The sequence below is a fragment of the Bombus bifarius genome, unplaced genomic scaffold (genome assembly GCF_011952205.1).
Source record: "Bombus bifarius isolate JDL3187 unplaced genomic scaffold, Bbif_JDL3187 scf7180000008062, whole genome shotgun sequence".
Classification (NCBI taxonomy): Eukaryota; Metazoa; Arthropoda; class Insecta; order Hymenoptera; family Apidae; genus Bombus; species Bombus bifarius.
Window position 1 is genome coordinate 383,170 of NW_022884426.1, and position 18,859 is coordinate 402,028.

At 30.5% G+C, this 18,859-nt stretch overlaps 2 protein-coding genes across 8 annotated transcripts; one reads left to right on the top strand and one right to left on the bottom strand.

The window, feature by feature from the left end:
* Window positions 1-125: 125 nt before the first annotated feature.
* LOC117208316 (WD repeat-containing protein 89) lies at window positions 126-2,635 on the top strand. 2 transcript variants are annotated; one of them, XM_033449388.1, is made up of 7 exons: window positions 126-552; window positions 1,050-1,276; window positions 1,340-1,674; window positions 1,755-1,880; window positions 1,955-2,058; window positions 2,215-2,317; window positions 2,393-2,635. In XM_033449388.1, the coding sequence occupies exons 1-7, from the start codon at window positions 389-391 to the stop codon at window positions 2,546-2,548; spliced, it is 1,215 nt and encodes a 404-aa protein (XP_033305279.1). In that variant the 5' UTR covers window positions 126-388; the 3' UTR covers window positions 2,549-2,635. The 2 variants fall into 2 exon arrangements, with proteins under 2 accessions (XP_033305279.1, XP_033305280.1); XM_033449389.1 differs by having other exon boundaries at window positions 1,964-2,058.
* Window positions 2,636-2,653: 18 nt separating this feature from the next.
* Window positions 2,654-18,497, bottom strand: LOC117208315 (rho guanine nucleotide exchange factor 18). 6 transcript variants are annotated; one of them, XM_033449381.1, is made up of 18 exons: window positions 18,349-18,497; window positions 17,943-18,034; window positions 15,511-15,846; window positions 15,011-15,387; window positions 14,704-14,853; window positions 14,433-14,626; window positions 13,488-13,625; window positions 12,584-12,659; window positions 12,397-12,509; window positions 11,212-11,283; window positions 9,120-9,173; window positions 8,481-9,033; window positions 8,154-8,383; window positions 7,525-8,069; window positions 7,233-7,438; window positions 6,796-6,975; window positions 6,026-6,732; window positions 2,654-5,937 (listed from the first exon to the last, which is right to left on the bottom strand). In XM_033449381.1, exons 2-18 carry the CDS (start codon window positions 17,980-17,982, stop codon window positions 5,694-5,696), a joined length of 4,215 nt encoding a protein of 1,404 aa, XP_033305272.1. In that variant the 5' UTR covers window positions 17,983-18,034; window positions 18,349-18,497; the 3' UTR covers window positions 2,654-5,693. The 6 variants fall into 6 exon arrangements, with proteins under 6 accessions (XP_033305272.1, XP_033305274.1, XP_033305273.1 ...); XM_033449383.1 differs by lacking the exon at window positions 13,488-13,625; XM_033449382.1 differs by lacking the exon at window positions 11,212-11,283.
* Window positions 18,498-18,859: the final 362 nt, after the last annotated feature.

Sequence of the window (18,859 nt, forward strand, 5' to 3'; positions counted from 1 at the left end):
TCAAATACCTTTCTTTAATTTGAAAATTAGACCACTTAAAAGAATGCTACAAACACAAAGCCACCTATCGATAAAGTAGTATAGTTATCATAACTAACACTAGACAAACTTCATGGTTTACGTTAGTTTTTGTTCCTATTAGCGCCAAAAAAGTTGCGTCTTTGTACGATGCAATCTGATAAAACTCGCAGTTAAAATAAAAAAAAAGAAAACACGTGTTGGATAATTTTACACATCAAAATAGAAAGTTAAAAATAAAAAATCTAATAATCCCAATTTAGTTCAAAGTGGCAGATATTTTATATTTGAAAAAGCGTATGGCTACAATTCGAATGTGATATTAACCTTAATTTTGTGATATCTGCTCAGAACCTCGAAAACGAGCAGCATGGCTAAAATTGTTGAATCATTAAAAAGATTAAGTGTTGAACATGGTGCACGTAAGCATGATGACAATCGAACCATCAAAAGAAAAAGCGAATTAATATCGTCGATTGAAGAAGCAGTATCTCTTGATCATAATTATATTCTTGCTATCTGTGGAACTCAAAGGTAAATCTTATTTATCCTTATGGAGCATTTTACGTCAAATCTATTTTAGAAAAGTATGATATTTAAACAATTTTTTTAATTTTTACGTGAATGTTTATTATTACATAGTGCTATGCAATTTTTCTCTTCATTTCATTTAGAACGTGCTGTTTAACAATTCCATAGAGAAATCAGTATTTTTAAAAATGTAATTTATTTAATATATAATAATTTTAAAAATTTGTATTTGGGAATTAGTATTTTATCGTAGTGAATGAAATATTAATATTATAAATATATTTAATTTTTCAAGCATTTTAATATTTTTGCTTAATTTACAATATATCCAATTAAATGTGAAATTAAAAATACCATTTTTATAGTTACAGAAAATATATTTTCGAAGTATAGATATTAGATATTTAATATTAGACTTGGATTTGATGTGAATTGACTCATAATTATATATGTTTAAAAGATATCATCAAAATATCTGATCAATTAATGTTTATGTACAGTGATCCAGAATTTAGAATTGGTACAGCCTTATCCAACCATACATGTGTAATATACTCTGTCGGGGAAAACTTAAACCAAACTGCCACATTAACTCATAATCAAACACCTATCGTCGGTATTAGATTTAGCCCTACTTCTAGAAATATTTTATATACAGCTACAAACAGTGGAGAAATTACAACATGCGACTTGAGAGCTAAAGGCAAAGTTGTTGCAAGGTTTAAAGGTATGTAATGATAAATTTTACAATTAAGTTTGTACATTTAATATACTTCTCCTTTATTCTTAGATATTACAGAAGATGGCAAAACAAAACCTCTCTGTAGTTTTGATGTCAGTTGTGATGAAAAGCTTATAGCAGGTGGTACTGAACATATTGGAGGAGATACATTTATTTTATTTTGGGATGCACGATATACTAGTTCAAAATTGGGTGACAAAAATAATCTTCTTGGTGGATACTGGGAATCTCATGTAGAAGATGTAACCTCTTTGGCATTTCATTCTAGTAAGCAGGACGTCTTAGCATCTGGTAGTACAGATGGATTGATTAATGTCTTTGACCTTACACAGCCATCGGAAGATTCTGCATTAACTTATTCCTTAAACACTGAATCATCAGTGGTAAGTTAATATGCTTTATAAAATCTGAAATGTATTTATACTCTAAAAAAAATTAGAATCCATTTTAAACAAAAATATAGGATAGGATAGGTTGGTTAAATGATGACAACCTTTGGTGCACAACACATAATTCACTACAACTTTGGGACTATGATGGAGCAACACCATATGCTAAATTTGATCGCAGTAATTTAGTAGTTTCTCAGGTTAATAGAATATGTATAATTTATATTAATATTAATGTTTATAAAAATGATAAACTTTACGTAATTTATATCATTCTTTTCAGAATGATGATCCAGATGATTGTTACATAGTCAGATTTCATGCTTCAAATGCTCTTGGACAACCGTTTCTTCTTGCAGGTGCCAGTAATGTTAAAGGGTAAATTACTATATAATTAAAAAATTTAATAATGTCAGATAGTATAACATCAAAGTTAATGATGTTCTTAACAATATTAATTAGAAACTTGAACATAAACAATTAGTTTTACATACTGACAATATTTTTCATATATTCCTTATTAAAACATTTTAGGCAAAACTTGAGATGTTTAAATGTTATAAATGATCAATTAGAAACATGTTACACTATGATAGGGAATAAACAAATAGTACGTGATAGCTGGCTACATGAAAAGGTATAATTTTAATATAAATAAAGTTAAAATGAAATTCATATTATTTTAATTAATATTGTCTAATATCATTTACAGAGCGGTTCTTTGATAACAGTAGGTGAAGGTGGACTTATAAACATTTGGAGGACAACTGAAACTATACCCATTCAACAAAATTCTAGCCATAAATTGGTGGCGAAAATTGGTACTGGTAAAGTACGTGATCGCCAGCATAGAACCAAACCATATTAAAGTAAAAGTGATAGGATAAAAATTTGTAAATGCAAAGAAAGTTTTTGTAAGTAAATATAATAAACAGAAGAGAAATATTACGTGTAACATTAACATAATCGTACATTTCCCTCACGTTTTTCTTTATTACAATAACAGTTGTATGTACATTTATAATAAATAGATATTATTTCTTTATGCGATTAATGATTTAACGGCGATTCATGTATCAATCGAAAAATGTAGCATATGTATATATATAAACGTTAAGGAATGTAAATCACATATCAGTATGTATATATTTGTATAGAATTGAAAGAGGAAGAAAAATATCGTAAATATTTGTTTACTCTTGCCACGTAACAGATTAATTTCTATGGATATCGCCTTCCGGAAAAATCATTTCATTTTACAATATAAGGAGTTATTAAAATAAGAGTTTACGTGCATTTGTTATAGAATAGACGCATTTAGTGTATCGCGAATAAATGGTAATCTTGATGAAGTAATCAAGCAAATAACACAATGATAACAATTAATATTAGCATATAACCGACGTAACGGCCTTTAGTTTAAAATCGTTAAACTCTAAGAGAATTAATGCTGATGTATCAAGTGAACGCGTCTTAAAACAAATACGCGTTTACTTATTAGGTGTAATTTTATATTAACGTTTCCAAATACGATCGCAGCTGCGAGTATCACAATGATAACAGTAATATATAGTTTTAGAGTAAAATAGTAGGTACAGAGTAAACGTACAAAAATACTTCCCATGAGCGTCCGGGACGTAAAGATTCACTAAAACGTGGAAAACCGCGTTACTAATAATTCTTTATATCCTCTCTTAAACTTATGCTGTCCAGTGACCTCAAATATTTTAGATGCCACAAGACGCATGTAGGCCGCCGCACTACTCCTTAGTTGTTATCCCAATTTGATTCTTCGCGTTACCCTGAAGATGGTGTGCGACTTCATTGTATAAGGATAATATTTAATAACAATAAACTTTAATAGCATGAAGTTACATTTGACATGGTGCAACGTTCTTAATGTATATAAAGAATACATTCTTTAATATATATTAAATTATATATCTATATATACATATATAATTATATGTATATATATATATACCTGTATAGAATATATAATTTGTAATATCTATTTGGAATAATTTCGTGGAATTACATTCCAGTGTTAAAACTTACTTTTCGCATATGTTCTATGTTTTTTTCATAATGAGCATTATGATATTAAGAATATTTTAGTTTGTGTTAAGTGTTTTTGAAATGAAGTCGTACACCCATCCATGAAGGCTACTAACAGGTTAATACAATATTATTTGCGAGCTAATATATACTCGGCATTGTTTTAATAATAGACTTGTAAGAATTCAATTATATTTTTTTTTTCTCTCACGCTTTACATCTTATGGAAATACTTTTAAGAACTATTGTCATCACGATTGATTGAGACAAGTTGATAGCATTACTTATGTTTCTTCACGAAGATAAATTAATTAGTCACGTGTTTTATCATCGTGCTTCGACGACGCTGTCCTTTTATTCGATCATATTGCACGCTACAGCATCTTTTGAGGTAAATACGTGCAAAATTTAAACAAGACGTACGTATCAAAACAAACAATTTTTTACCTTATAACGACGATCTAGATTATACAGCCACATTTTCAAGATTACTTTTTATCCAACATCTTACAATTAGACGTGCAGTATGATCAATCTTTGTATAATACTTTCTCTGGAACTTTTCCATCTTCACGAAATACTCAGTAAGTCTTTTCATCAAAAAAGTCTCGTATAAAGTATAAATAAAATAGTTTAAACGATCAAGAATTATCACTGATCTTACATAATGCAATAAATATGTTATTAAAAAAAGGGGAAAAGAGAAAACGATTACAGATTAATGATAATGGCAGTGAATAATCTCGAAGAAAAGTATCAAATATAAAATATTGCTTGAATTGCTTTCGATTCAATTAAATTAAAAATGATTTATACCCGTTACAGGAATGATGTAATGAAATTCAAATAATTAACGATTTCGATCTGTGGCTTGGCACACATAATAGCAATGCATTATTGTTAACAATGGATCTTACCCGTCGTTTTAGCACGTATTAAAATACTTTTAAAGTTATGGTATAAGAATAGCTACCGCGCTCACACATTCATACACATACATGTACAAATACATATACACGTATACGTGCCGCAAAATGAAATTGTTACGTACGAACGTACATTCAATATTTCATTCATATGCACAATATACTTCCGCAAGTCTCATTCTCAACATACGTACAAGTGATGTCATACATATGTCATGAAAAAGTATATATATATACACATCCATGTATATATGTCTGTATATGCAACCCTAATATAATGTATTTTCTCTATTTTGCATTTTCAGCAAACTGCAACAGATTTGCTTAAAAGATTCGTCTAAAATCATGTTTCTAAAACTGTCAGTCGGCTTAATAACATAACGAGTAAGAATTTAACAAGATCGGCTGATCTATTTCACTAAGCCGGCCATTTTAACATATTTTTTTTCGTAAATATTTCTGAGCACTAATCATTATCTCTTTATTTCTTCACATATTTTATAGTTATTCTCCCCTTATGATAGGTTCTGTGAGAATTTGCATAAAAATGATATTATTGCCCTCAGTAGCAGTTGAAAAGTAACACTATCTTTTATCAATTCATTGAGAATAATATAGTATGTCCCTTTTTTTATTTGACAATCATACTGTTATTATGGACACCATAAATGCATCACTTATATACTATGTTGCATTTCAATGTACAACACTAATAAAATTTTTAAGAAAAGAAAAGAGAAAAAAAAGATACGGGCAAGTAAGAAGAAGAAAAGAAGTGGTCGAGGAAGAGCTTATCATAAACACGATACGAACAAGGAAGAATTAAAGATAATAGTAATAATGAAGAGAACGTTAAAAATAACGTAAATCTTACCGAGAAAATGTTGAAAGTCAAAAAGACTTTACGCGACTTCTAGGTTGAGCATCTTTTGATTGGCTTCGAGAGGGAGTTAATGTAGAAGTCGGGGTAGCTTCGCCAGTTGCAGGACGAGAAGATCGAGAATGTTTCCGACCAAAACGAAAGAAACGTCAGAAAAAAATGACTTCTTCTTCCAATGGTTGCTGCTGTTCCGTTCTTTGATGCTGTTGCTGATGTGAATATTCCGGAGGAGATCGTGTAATTCTAAGTGAACGATTTGAGGAATGACTTTGACTTGTAGCGGCATGATTGTTTCCTAATTCTGGTGAAGAATACGTAGAGCCAGTTACGATTGCTGGGCTGCTTCCCGTTCGTGAATGTCGATCTGGACTATTATTACTCGTACTTCCACTTCTATATTTTTTATTAGATAAAAAATGTATATGCATGAAATATATTTCGTAATTTAAACACATAATTTCAAACTAATATTTATACTTGCCTACTATTATTGTTGCTTCCACTAGCAAGTTTTAGAGGCAATTGTTGCTTGACTGGAAGATTACTTTGCACTTTTTGCTGATTAGTAGCACTAATTAAATTTAATGGTATTCTTTTAGCATCCGGCTGTGCTTTCCGCGTCTGCACAGTGGTATCAGTTCCTTGCGTCAAGTGGGATAAGTGAATAGTTGTAGAACTAGGTGCAGAACCTGTAACTACTGTCAATCCTTGCCGTTCTAATGCCTCGAGTCGTCGGTATAGCTGATCTCGTTGCTGCGTAACATCTCTCTGTTCTGCTGCTAATTGTTCACGTTGTCTTACTAATTCGGCTCGTTCTTCTTCTAGCTGCTTTTGTTCTTGTTGTGATGCGGCGCGAAACGCTGCTTTCTCTCGACTTAACTTGTCTTGTAAATTACGTAATTCTTCTAATTGGCGATTTGGATTAGGTCTATTATTTGATTTGCCCATACTACCCTCTTTACATGCTGCTAATTGAGCCTGTAGACTATCAATTGTTGTCATCTGATTACTAATTATACAGACCAACCTATAGACATGATGAGACAGACGAATCGCTGCCCATTGTTGATCTTTATTTATTTCTGTATCTTGATTTCCTTTTTCTTCTAGACCTTCTTTTATAAATTCACTAACCTTTGGAAGAGAAATTACAGAATGAATTGCAGACTCTCGTAACGGATACTTTTCCTAAAAAAAGAACACAATATTATTATATTGATTTTAATTGCTATGTATGTATTGTGTATTTACCTTGTTATGATCAAAACCCGCAAATGTCTCAGCTCTTCGAGGAACACAAAGAGCAGACGGAACATAGGCCTCACTATGTCGCTCTCCCGCAGAACTTAAACTTCTCGAAAGAGTAGCGCCACCCGCAGTAAAAGATAATGAGCTAGCAAGTTTTGTTGCTTCTTGCACAGCAACAATCACCTACAAAAAGAATTACTTTTTCTTTAGTTTTCACTGCACTTATATGTACAGGATATTTAATTTAATTCTATACATATGATTAATTTATTCTATGCATATGATTAAAAATGAAATAAAAATGTTATATAAGTTTGAATAATATAAGTTATAATATCTTATAAAGTATATACAGAAATCCTTTATAGTTATATGAATATCCTTTATAGTTATAATTTAATTTGAAAATATATAAAGTAGTATATATAAAACATAGTAACCTCTTGTCGTAACTGTGTAGTATCTGTTCCTTCATTGTGAACTAATCTTGTATAATCTGCAATTTCTTTATCAGCTTTTTCTATTTTCTCATTATCACTACTTTCGTTCCCACTCCAAATATTAGCAGCATGTAAGAGTTGCATTTGTAAGCTGATTTTCTCTTCGAGTAATAACGCCTGTTCTGCATCCTTTTTTCGCAGTTCACCTAATTATAGTAATATAAAATGATTTAATAACATATTCACGTTTTTATTAAAATATATATATTTAATAACGAAATGTCGCACGTACCAACTATCTTAAGAACATGTAACTCTTTAGTTTTAACTAAACGTTGTCTTTCTTCAACAGAAAGTAACGATATAGAAGAGGAACGTGTATCTCTTAATTCATTATTATTATTATTTTCAGTTAATATATCAGTTTCATTTTCAGATTCTTGTGGACAGGCTTCAACTGCTGATCTAATTGCTTGTATCCATAATTGTTTATCTTTCGGTTTTTGAATTTTCAATTCGAACATCTCAGGTTCAGCTGGATTACTACTTATTAAATAAATTCCTCTAGATTCTTGACCCGCTTTTTCACGAACTAGTAATTTTTGAAGTGATACTATACCAGCCTTATTGTCAGGCACAAAAAATGCATACTTCTGATCTCTCTCAGCCAAGAAAAATAATATGTCAGAAAGAACAACCACTACAATGGCAGTCATTTTTCCACGACCTTGCATTAAATATGCAGTTCCTTCGAATTTTAAGATTCTATTAAATGCCATGATGTCTGATTTTTTGAACTTGGCACCACGATATGTTGCAAAAGATTTTGCGTCGATCCTAAATGATAATAATAAGAGAAATGTTATTAATAAGTATGAAAGCATTAAAAATATAGTTTATAAAATATATAATTTTTTTTACTTGTTATAGATTTCTAATTTTCTATCTTCTCTTTCCTTGTCAGCAACACATGCATCTACATTTGCTAAGATTTCTTTAACAAGAACCAGGGCTTTGCGTAAATCTTCACCTTCTTCATGTGCAATAACTGTTTTTATGAGTGGCTCAACGAGCAGTGGATACTTTGTTAAACGTTGAGTAACAAATAGAATGCACTCAGGAATTCCTTTCTTCTTCAGCAAAGGATGTGACTGTATAAACGTTAATTATATGCATCTTCATGTTATTATATATATATATATATATATATGCAAATGAACAAAAGAATAAATGCTCTACTATGGTTACCTGACATTGGCGTACGAATCGTGCAAATCGAGGGTCATGACGCAAATAATACTTATAAGCTTCAACAGCATCTCTGTGACGACTACAGAATTCTCCATAGGCACTCTTCATACGTTGCGCATTCTCTCCAGAGAATTGATCCACTAATATATCAGCAATTGTAGGAACAATAGAATTTGTGTTTTGCCTCTTACGTAACTTTTGCAGAAATCGTAAATGAATATCAATGAGATCGCGTAGTCTTGGGAACATGCGTTCCAGATCTGCTTGACCCAAACGAAAGTGACGTCGCAGACCTTCCGCAAAAATTCTTTCCATGGCGAGAAGTACCAAACAGTGATGTTTTTCCGTAAGTACAAATTCATAAATGTGTTCTTGTCTTTTCACTTTTCGTTCACAGTTATCAGCTAATCGTAATGCAACGTTATGTCCAATGGCAGCACTCCAAGAATCAGGTTCTTCTTTAGCTAGGCCTAATTCAGGATCCAAACCTTCCAGATCGCCCACTGTGAATTGATAAGCGTCATCTCCAAAGTCAAATCCTTCTAATCCACTGCAATATTATTTTAAACAAAAAGCTCTTATAAATTAGATATTTTAAGATAAAGAAAATTGAATAATACACAAGTTTCTACAAACCTAGATATATCACGATGTTGTCCATCTCCATCTTTCTCCTCATTTATTGTTTGACTGAAAGAAAAATATAAGTCTATATTTTTAAATACTGCTTCTATCATAAAGAAACAAATGTTGTGTTTGTTGTAGTATTCCATAATTAAAATTATACATTATAAAAGACAATTTTATCTTAATGCTGATTTGAAAATTAAACACTAGTGCCACATTTATCATAACTTGAAGTAATAAAGGGTATAGTGACACAAAATTATTAATGCAATTCTAATTAAACAAATCTATAAGGTCAATATGATGTCAGATATTTTGAACATGTTACAATTCTTTGATAGTTTATTTATCAATTAGGGACAGATGTTTGTATATTAATTGGTCAGTACTGCGGGTACCCGAAATTAAAGTATGACCTGGTAACGAGATGATATTCAAGACATGAATTCTCATGTAGCCCAATATTTTCGGACTAATTTGGACCGATTCGTATCTCTAATTTTATGAATAACCGTGAGCTCTTAACTTCGAGATTCAAAACCGATCATGTCCGACCAAGTCGGATGACTTCTTTCTTTTAATCGACTCAAATCGGCTTGAGAGTGACAGGCTATCCGTTCATTCGTATATCTTGGATATTTATCCGAGCCTGTTCGACTCTTTTGAATCCGTAATCTCAGGTATCTGCAAAACTTGGATAAATTATATATAAAGAATTAGATACTTCTTGAATAAGATCTATTTGGCAACTAAGTGATTGCGGATTTTGACATTAGGTGGTATTGACAAAATTCGCAATCACTTAGTGGCCAATCCAATAAAAATAAAGTGGCAGGTCTCATATCCGTCCCATATGTCATTTGTACCTACCGAAGGGTTTCTTTAATGTCATTCAAATGAATATAAAGAAGGAGGGTTGTGTCACATGATGTGTCTCAACATAAATTGTAGTCTATATTCACTTTATTTTCTGTTTAGTTGCGCTGCTAAACTTTGAATATTAAAGGAAAGGTTTAATATGGAGAGAACATGGAATGCGAGTAGTACGAACAACCGACCATAATAGCGAAGCATACAGTCCGTTTACCTGAAATAAGGTGCACGTGTTGCACCGTCTTTAGAAGCTGAATCAATTAAACATTTTCAAAAACTTCATCGGGGAAAGGACTTATTCTTTAACTAAAATTTCGAGGAACATTTCATTACGTCTTCTTAAATTTAAAAACCACACGATTTTCGGACAAATTAAAAGAATAGGAATATTTTAAATAATATTTTCAACATTACAATACGTCAAGTTCTGCGAATAGTTTCTGAAATCAAATTTTTTAAGTGTAACTCATTTTAATGAAAACAGGCAAACATTCCAAATTTCGCAATATTTTTAAATAAATTAGAAATTAGCAAAATTATTACTTAAATCTCCTTTTCTCTGATTTTACGTGCACTACATCATATTTTATTTTGGAAAATACATATTAGTAACATAAAGAAATAATTAATTTAACATGAAATCGCCTATCTGTGTATAATGATAGAATTTTCCCTAACTTGACACCTAAAATGTTTATTATTAATGTATTTCTACAAAAGTTTTATGAGTGAACAATGCTGAATGTAGATTCTGAGATACATTTAGTAGCACGGGACAGATTGTAAATAAAGCTACAAATTCATACTATGGAGGGAAAGTCAAAGTGCAGGGTAATAAAGAAATTTATATCAATTGGAAGCACGAGAGTACTAGATGTTCATTCTTGATGATGCTTGATAAAGAAATTACTTAGTTATTTAACAATTGTATGTTTATATTATAATGATTGGATGAAGTTACAAAGAGATGTATACATAAAATATATCATTGAATAATCAGAAATGATAGAAGCAAGCATATCAGAAGCATAGGCAGGGGCAAGGTGATGTCTCTGTCAATACAACACAAAGAGGCAATACAATTGCCTTTTGAACAATGTGTGCAAGAAAAGAATCGAGAAACGATAGACGCGGGTCATCCTACTACTGTGTAGGACTTAATATACGAACAGAAACGTACGAACGCTTCGACAGAATAGGAGGAACACATCAGACTTCTGAGACTTACTTGACTCCGAGCTTAGTAGCAACTCGCCGCCAAGGACTGTAGCTTGTCACGGCTTTCTTGCTGTTAATTTCCCTTTAATCGTCGAACAATCGATCGGTTTGTCGTTGCACGAGAGGGAATGCACGGGGGAAGGAAAAAGCACACACTGCATTAGGGCAACCTTATTTTGCCTTTTGTTTCCCTTCCTTCTTCAGTTTTCTTACTCTATTACGTTTCTCAGTTTTTATATATCACTTGATAATACACGCTCTTTTATAGGTAAACATTACCTTTTCGAAAGCATACTTTAGTGCAATATAGAACATATAGATATGCATTTTTAAAAAGATTGTGTATACCCTTTTCGAATTGTAAAAACTACCATTTTTCGTTAGTATCGTATCTATAATTTATGTTGAACTTGTAAAATCAATATCCGAAGAAGTTTGGGTATAGAAATTTGTATGTTAATTAACATGTATATGCAAATGTTTTTATCAATTAATGTTAGAGACGCGAGGATAAACACGCTAAAGCTTGCCATACTATTTGGTTAAATTGCAAAATTAATTAGAAATAATAAGCTTTTGAGCCAGCCAAAGCTTCTGAATAATAAGCAGATACAATACTTCCTCTAGCATTTATCCTATTCTATTTGTTTTTCATACAAAATGTAGAAATTCAGTAAGAGAGACTTCTCAGAGTAAAATGTGAAATATAATAGATTAACAGAAGTTTTAAATATATATAAATATTGACATATCAAAATTTTTTTGGCAATTAATTATATTAAATTATCAATTGATAAGTGGCAATTAACGAAGTTTAATTACTTCTCCCAGATGATACATTTTTATAAAAATCTAATGAGCAAAGAAAAGTAAAAAAAGTTGCGTTTTTTGCTGAGCGCAAATATGTGTATGTATTCTTTAAGTTATACAGTACAGTAGAATCTCTAATATCCGAAGATCTATTCGCTATTAGAAATTTGATTCTCCGATATTCAAAAATTTTCTCATTTAAACAATCATGCCTTCTTAATAATTCGGATGCTGGAAGTTCTCCTGTACTTCTATTGAAAATAAGAAGAGTTTGTAATAAACTCCGAGTTTAGGCCTAGTCATGCCAATTGCGTGCGAATCTTGAACCACAGATACGCAGATCCAATGCAAGAAATCTATAATTCTAATAATAAAAGTTATTTACCTTCCACTTCCAGAGGACGCTGGTAGGGGTAACGATGCGGTAGATCCTCTCTTAACATTATAGCTATTTGAAGTTGTGGATATGCTTGATGTAGATTTGATGGAACTCTTATCCTGCAATTTCATTGTAATTTTTAGAATTATATTTTATCTATATACTTGAATCTCCTATATCGTAATTTTAATACCTTTTTTTTACGAAAAAAGATAGAACCTCGTTTTCTTCTAGTTTTTTCTGATTGATGATCGTCATATACAACTCCACTAAAAAGAAATGTACATATATTTATTTATTATATCTACATATTATAATTAATATATGTATAAATGTAATTAATTTAAATAATTTACAATATAAAACAGTATAGTATGAAAATGATTAGCAGTAAATATTTACAAGCAGTACTATGGTGTATTTACACTAGTGATTACGATAAAAATAAATTATAAGTTATGACTAAATGCGTACATTACTGAGCATTTTAATGAAAGAGTAAAATACACATAGAAAAATCTAAATAGTATTATAATCTGATTATCATGTATATACGATATAAGAAAAAAATAATTAATAATAAAGCTGATACAAACCAGTTATTTTTTTCCTTGTGCCTTGTTAGCAGAATATACTATATAAAGTGTTTGGTAACAAATGATAAATAACTGCTTAGACAAACCAAAATAAGACTAAAATGCAGAATAAAAAAGTCGTGTACATAATGTATCTCTTTTGTAATCATACAGACAAATTCGTGAATTAGAGGAGATGATAGTCTTTCCTACTTAGAAATTCCATAGGGTAGATTGATATTCTCTTATGGATTTTTGTGAGTAGGCAAGTTCTATATTCAATCTATAATCTTTCTTAATAAAATGTATTATTTATGGTAGTAAAGTCTTCTCTTAATATTCTATATTATAGGGATATTGAAATTGACTTTTAAATGTCAATAACTAATAAAAAGAAATTCAAACATAATTTTATTATTTTTCTTTTTTGTCTTGTATAATAGAAGCACCCCTTAAATTGTTTTCTATCTGTTACCACACACCTTATATATATGTGAAAAACTGAAAATGTATAATACTCACTCCGTTAGTAACTCATCAAAGGATATCTGAGCATTTGGAGTGCCTTCTCTGTCTTCATGGAATTCATGGCTGTTTGGAGTGTGAAGATCCTCAGTTTCAGTTTCACTTCCACTACCCTTTTCGTTTCTTTCACGTCGGCTGTACCATGCAGGATGGTAGGAAATTATCAAGTACAAACACAAAGTATGCGACTATTGTGTAAAAGATGCAAATCAGATATTCTCGCGTGGTTTTCCACCGAGATAATAGTGCCACAAAGACGCACAGTTAAACAGAGTATACGGAATATCATTTAAATGATTATTTAATGATTACTTAGATTATTCAACGTGAGATAAAAATTTTTGAAATAATTTTAGGAATCAAATATTATGAGGATGAAGTAATATTTTGACTTTAATATAGGTGCAATGTAGTCTTAAAAAATTGAAAATTGCTTAAGTATAGCAATAAATGGTGCAACCATGCTAAAATACTTTCATCTACAAGATGCAAGCATTCTTAAATGTAGGCGAATTTTGAAATCTTTTATAAACGTATTAATAACCATGCAATTTGTTTTTACTATTAATTTAAAAATTACTTAAGTTAAAAGAAATATATGTATACACATATCTTATACTTCATATATACATAAAATATGTGTTACTTTATATGCTACTTGTATATGATATCATAAAAAGATTGCAAGCTAGATCATAAAACATGAAGTATTTATAAGCAGTTGTTAAAAATTGATGAAATAAATACAAAACTGAAAATAAAATCAAAATATTATTAATATACTTCAATGACATTTCAAAATATAAGACTTACACTAATAATTTTATTACAAAAAATATTATTGTTATTTCTTAAATGTATTAAAAGACAATGCAATAGCTTACAAATTTGCATCAGTATTGATCTAGCTGTACAATCTAAAAATATTTTTATTTAGCTTACGCTGTAAGTGACGGTGTTGTTCTAGTTACAGTTTCTGCCAAGTGAGCATTAACTTGAGGTGTAACAATTGAAGGCGTTGAAATAGATTTCTGAAGAGGTAAACGAGAACCTGTAAGACCAGGCATTAAACCACTGCTGTCTGCTAATCTTTGACTACCTTTGAATCGTTTTGTAACTATCTTCTGATATTCGCTCTGTTAAAGAAAAATTTGCAATGCACTTCATTACAAATTAAACATATAAGAAACTTCTCAATATGAGCATCCATTACCTGTACAAGATCAGCTTCATTGAGAGAATGAGTACTTGCTTGCGATCTGCATGCTCGACTAGCAACTCCTACAGGTCTAGTACAAGATTTTCCATGTAATTCTATTTCCATTTCACTGTCTAAACTGCTTAAACTAATACTGCGTTGTCGCTGCAATTGTAATGGTTATACAATGAATATAATAATGGAAAGAATAGTCAAAAGCTTTAACAAAACATATTAAAAAAAGCAATGAAGCTATTAAACTCATCCCACAAGTGTACAATGAATAAAGTATTTCTTTAAAAATGTATCAGACAATATTAACCATGTTTTGTGCTTGTAGATGATTTTGCCCAGAATATCTGCGACGCCCACATCGAGTGTCTTCCAAGTCAGTCCAGCTGCGTCTTCTGTCTATACCTTGTGCATTCTGTGAACGAGGACCTACTGATGGAAAATGTGTGGGAGAGCTGTTGGTAGAACAGTTAGCAAGGAGATCAGGATCAGATCCTGTATCATTATTGCTTGAGCGTGGTGCAATTTCAGGTGAAATGAAAGGACATAGGGAAGGACATGATGAAGTTAACCGTTGAGGTACATCATTGTGAGATGTGCGGTGATTATATCCCCAGTTGCTCAGCGTCAGATCTCTCATACGCTGAATACAATCATGGATTTCATGCAGATGCTGCAAGTTGTCCTCTGCAAGGAGGTGAACGAATTGTTAGCCACAAAAGCACATAAAATTTTGTAATGTCAAGTGATACTGAGATCAATGAAATGTAATGCATGGAGTTACATAAATCAAAAATCAAAAATATTTACCTAAAACTGGGTAGTTTTTAGCAAGACCAGGTGAATGAGGTGTGACACTAATAATTGGCACCAACGGATTAGTCTGAGCTTGACTACTAGTGCCAAGTGTAAGCAGCGAATGCTGCTGTTGCTGTTCATCTCTTTCAGTCCCTTCAGACATTGTAATAGCCGTTTTCTCTGTATTGTCTTTGGTGTAGCCGGTCTCAGTAATTATATTTCCATGTAAATTTAAACTGCCAAGATCTCCATTAATAATAGGTATACGATCGCAATCAGAATGCGATGATCCTAAATAATCAGTTATTACATCTTCTTCACTATCCTCCCCACTATTTGGACATTCATCTATAAGCATATTAAAAACAAATCATTTTTTATTATTTACGACTATATAATACAGAGATGAAATATAACAAAATAATTATTATTTAAACACATTCAGTGATCAGTTTAAGTAATAACAATACGTTATTGTATGGCACAATATAAATTACTCAAAAATTAGATTGTAAGATAATCTTTCACGAAAAACGGTACTGCAACAAGGAATATCGCACTTCATGAACTGCATCGAGATATGAGAAAACCGATATCCAAATGTCCTCGCGTCTATTGACTGCGAAGAGAACAAATAGGGGACCCGCTCGTGACAATTGCAGCAGCCTCCCGCTCTCATGTCAGTAATGTATAAAGATATATTCAATGAAAACCAGGTCAAATTGTATGGTATATATATTTGTATTTTTAATTTTATAAACGTGTGAATATCAATACGAATAATTTGTTCAGTTCTTTTATCGAAACGAACTTAATTGAAAATAGTAGCTATATTTTATTACATTAATATCGATCACAGATAATCCAAGGTCGTCTGTCAAATGTCACAATTCGGAAACAAGTATGTCTTATTACATCGATTTAACGTTAATTGGTAATAAATAAATGTAGGACTATTATCTTGATCTTATCACTTCTACTGATAAAACCAGTTTTCTTATTATATTTGATCGAACAATTACATGTTATTGTAATTTTATCAAAAAAGAGAATCTAATATAGATGTTGGTCACATGAATCACCCGGATAATGACACTCCTGATGAAAATATTCAATCAATTAACATATTCTATTGTACCTACATATTGATTTGATGAACTGTTTATTGTCATCCTAGTATCACGAATAAATAAAAGAGATTAAATCGTATCAAGTACTTTTCCGGGAAGCAAGGGGTAGACACACTGTTGCTTTTCCCCGTAGCTCCCAAGCGCGAATTGATCCGTTGGTCCGCGCGTGCCACCCCACCTCCATGCACCCCCGATCCTTAACCGACCTCCAACCTTCAACCTAATACTTTTATTACCACCCTTTTCAATAATTTTATCTTTTGTTTCCGTATTCATAATTCATATCTCGCGATTAAATATCGTTTACAAGAGTTATTAGGCTTTAATCAAAATATTTTTAAATCTAAATTGTATCTGTTTGGAGTCTCATCTTAAACTAACTAAATTATTATTTAATCCGAATAATGACGAATTCATTATTTGACCATATTTTTAAATTTTTTACTTAATATTTTTTAAATGCTAAATAATTTTAATATAAAAATATCATTTAAATTTGTTTTAATTTTTATATTTTTATTAGTAAAAATATTATACATAAATTCGAAATACTTTGATTATGATTTAGCTATGCTTAACTATAACTTATTTCAAATATTTTCTATTACACTTCTATATTTTGAAGTATTGATAAAATGTATAATTTTAGAATACCAGTATTGTATCAATTTTATACTCATGGAAGCATTGAATCCAATCATGTGAAAATTAAATATACATACATATATTCTCATCCTATAAATATAACAAATGACAAGTTTCTGTAGAAAATTGTTATTTTAGAAAATTTATTACAACTAAAATATTAATTTAAACAAAAAGTTATAGTTGTTACAATAGAAATTCGTTTTTAATTATTAAACAAAACCATAATAATAATAACAGATTATTAAATAAAATTGCATATGTATAATATAATATTTATTTGATTTAAAGTCACAAATGAAGACTAAAGAGAATTAATTTATTTTAAAAAGTTATGAAAACAAGACACACATCTATACTACAACGTTAATTCTACTTTGAATTAATATACATAACTGTATTTGTATATTAAGTCAATAACATTGAAACAATATTGTAATATATATTCCATAACAAATATATAAAAAGTTATACATAACAATAAACATTTATACTTTTTACAGGAGAAAGAAAGGCTTTAGTAAATAAAATATAGACAGGATATCAACTCTCTAAGAAATATTATGTTCCTTCTTTCAATATTTTATTACATACAATGATGGTATCAATAAATGTATATAATATAGACAGAGAGAAATTACTCATGTCTTTGTGTTAGTAGCAACTTACCAGAGGAAAACGGAGCTAATATTTCCTGTCGTTTTTCCATCTCTTTTATTTCCGACGATTAAGTGATTATTTAATTTTTCCGAAATCGGATACTGAAACATTTGTAAATATTACAAATAGCGTTACATTAAGTTTATCGTTTCGAAAACATTTCATAAAACATGTAAATTCGAGAATCTTTATACAGTTAATGAAAAAATTCGCAAATAAAAAGTACAACACAATTACGATATATTTTAGACTTATTATGAGTTGGGAAACATCAGTTATATATGCAGTCTTTCACACTCTGATAAGGGCGACGTACACACTTTGCTGCCAAAAGAAGCCGTATTGACAGGTGAACGCTCGACTTAATTACTTTGCTTATTGAAAGATATCACTTAACATTAAAAATAATACACACCTGAAATGCAATAACCTTTATAAATCCATTAATATTACACGTAGTGTATTGTATCTAATTCCTTCATGAGGAAACAAAATGTTGTATCTACCAATCTGTATCATACAGTCAAGGCACGTCGACCATTTTGTACTAGCTGAACTATAGGTAGTAAGAAATCGTAGAGATGTGGTAACGCATGAATCGCTTGGTGGAAATAACAATATAGTATTAGGCGCGTACTTAAAATTTATGCGATGCAAATCTATTTATCGGAAGATGAAAATTATTTAAAGAACACAAGGGATACTGACAAATTAAAACGAAAACCTTATTTTTCAAAATATATTGCATTTTATTTTTATGTTAATATTCTCAAATATTTAACCAAAATATTCATTAATACCGAATTTTCGAAATATAAAACTTTCGAAATATATTCCGAATTAATACACATATTAGGTTCAATTATTAATAAATTCCGGATTCATTTTTTATTAGATTTAAAATATATTTAGATTATAAGTTCCTA

What these genes read in the sequence shown, in the direction of transcription:
- LOC117208315 (XM_033449381.1), bottom strand. Translation starts at nt 17,982, where the DNA reads ATGGAAAAACGACAGGAAATATTAGCTCCGTTTTCCTCTG. An exon ending in AAATTAGAAATCTATAACAA is followed by an intron (nt 8,070 to 8,153) that starts GTAAAAAAAATT and finishes ATTATCATTTAG; the next exon opens with GATCGACGCAAAATCTTTTG. An exon ending in ACATGTTCTTAAGATAGTTG is followed by an intron (nt 7,439 to 7,524) that starts GTACGTGCGACA and finishes TACTATAATTAG; the next exon opens with GTGAACTGCGAAAAAAGGAT.
- LOC117208316 (XM_033449388.1), top strand. Translation starts at nt 389, where the DNA reads ATGGCTAAAATTGTTGAATCATTAAAAAGATTAAGTGTTGAACATGGT. An exon ending in GGTGCCAGTAATGTTAAAGG is followed by an intron (nt 2,059 to 2,214) that starts GTAAATTACTAT and finishes AAAACATTTTAG; the next exon opens with GCAAAACTTGAGATGTTTAA. An exon ending in ATAGCTGGCTACATGAAAAG is followed by an intron (nt 2,318 to 2,392) that starts GTATAATTTTAA and finishes TATCATTTACAG; the next exon opens with AGCGGTTCTTTGATAACAGT.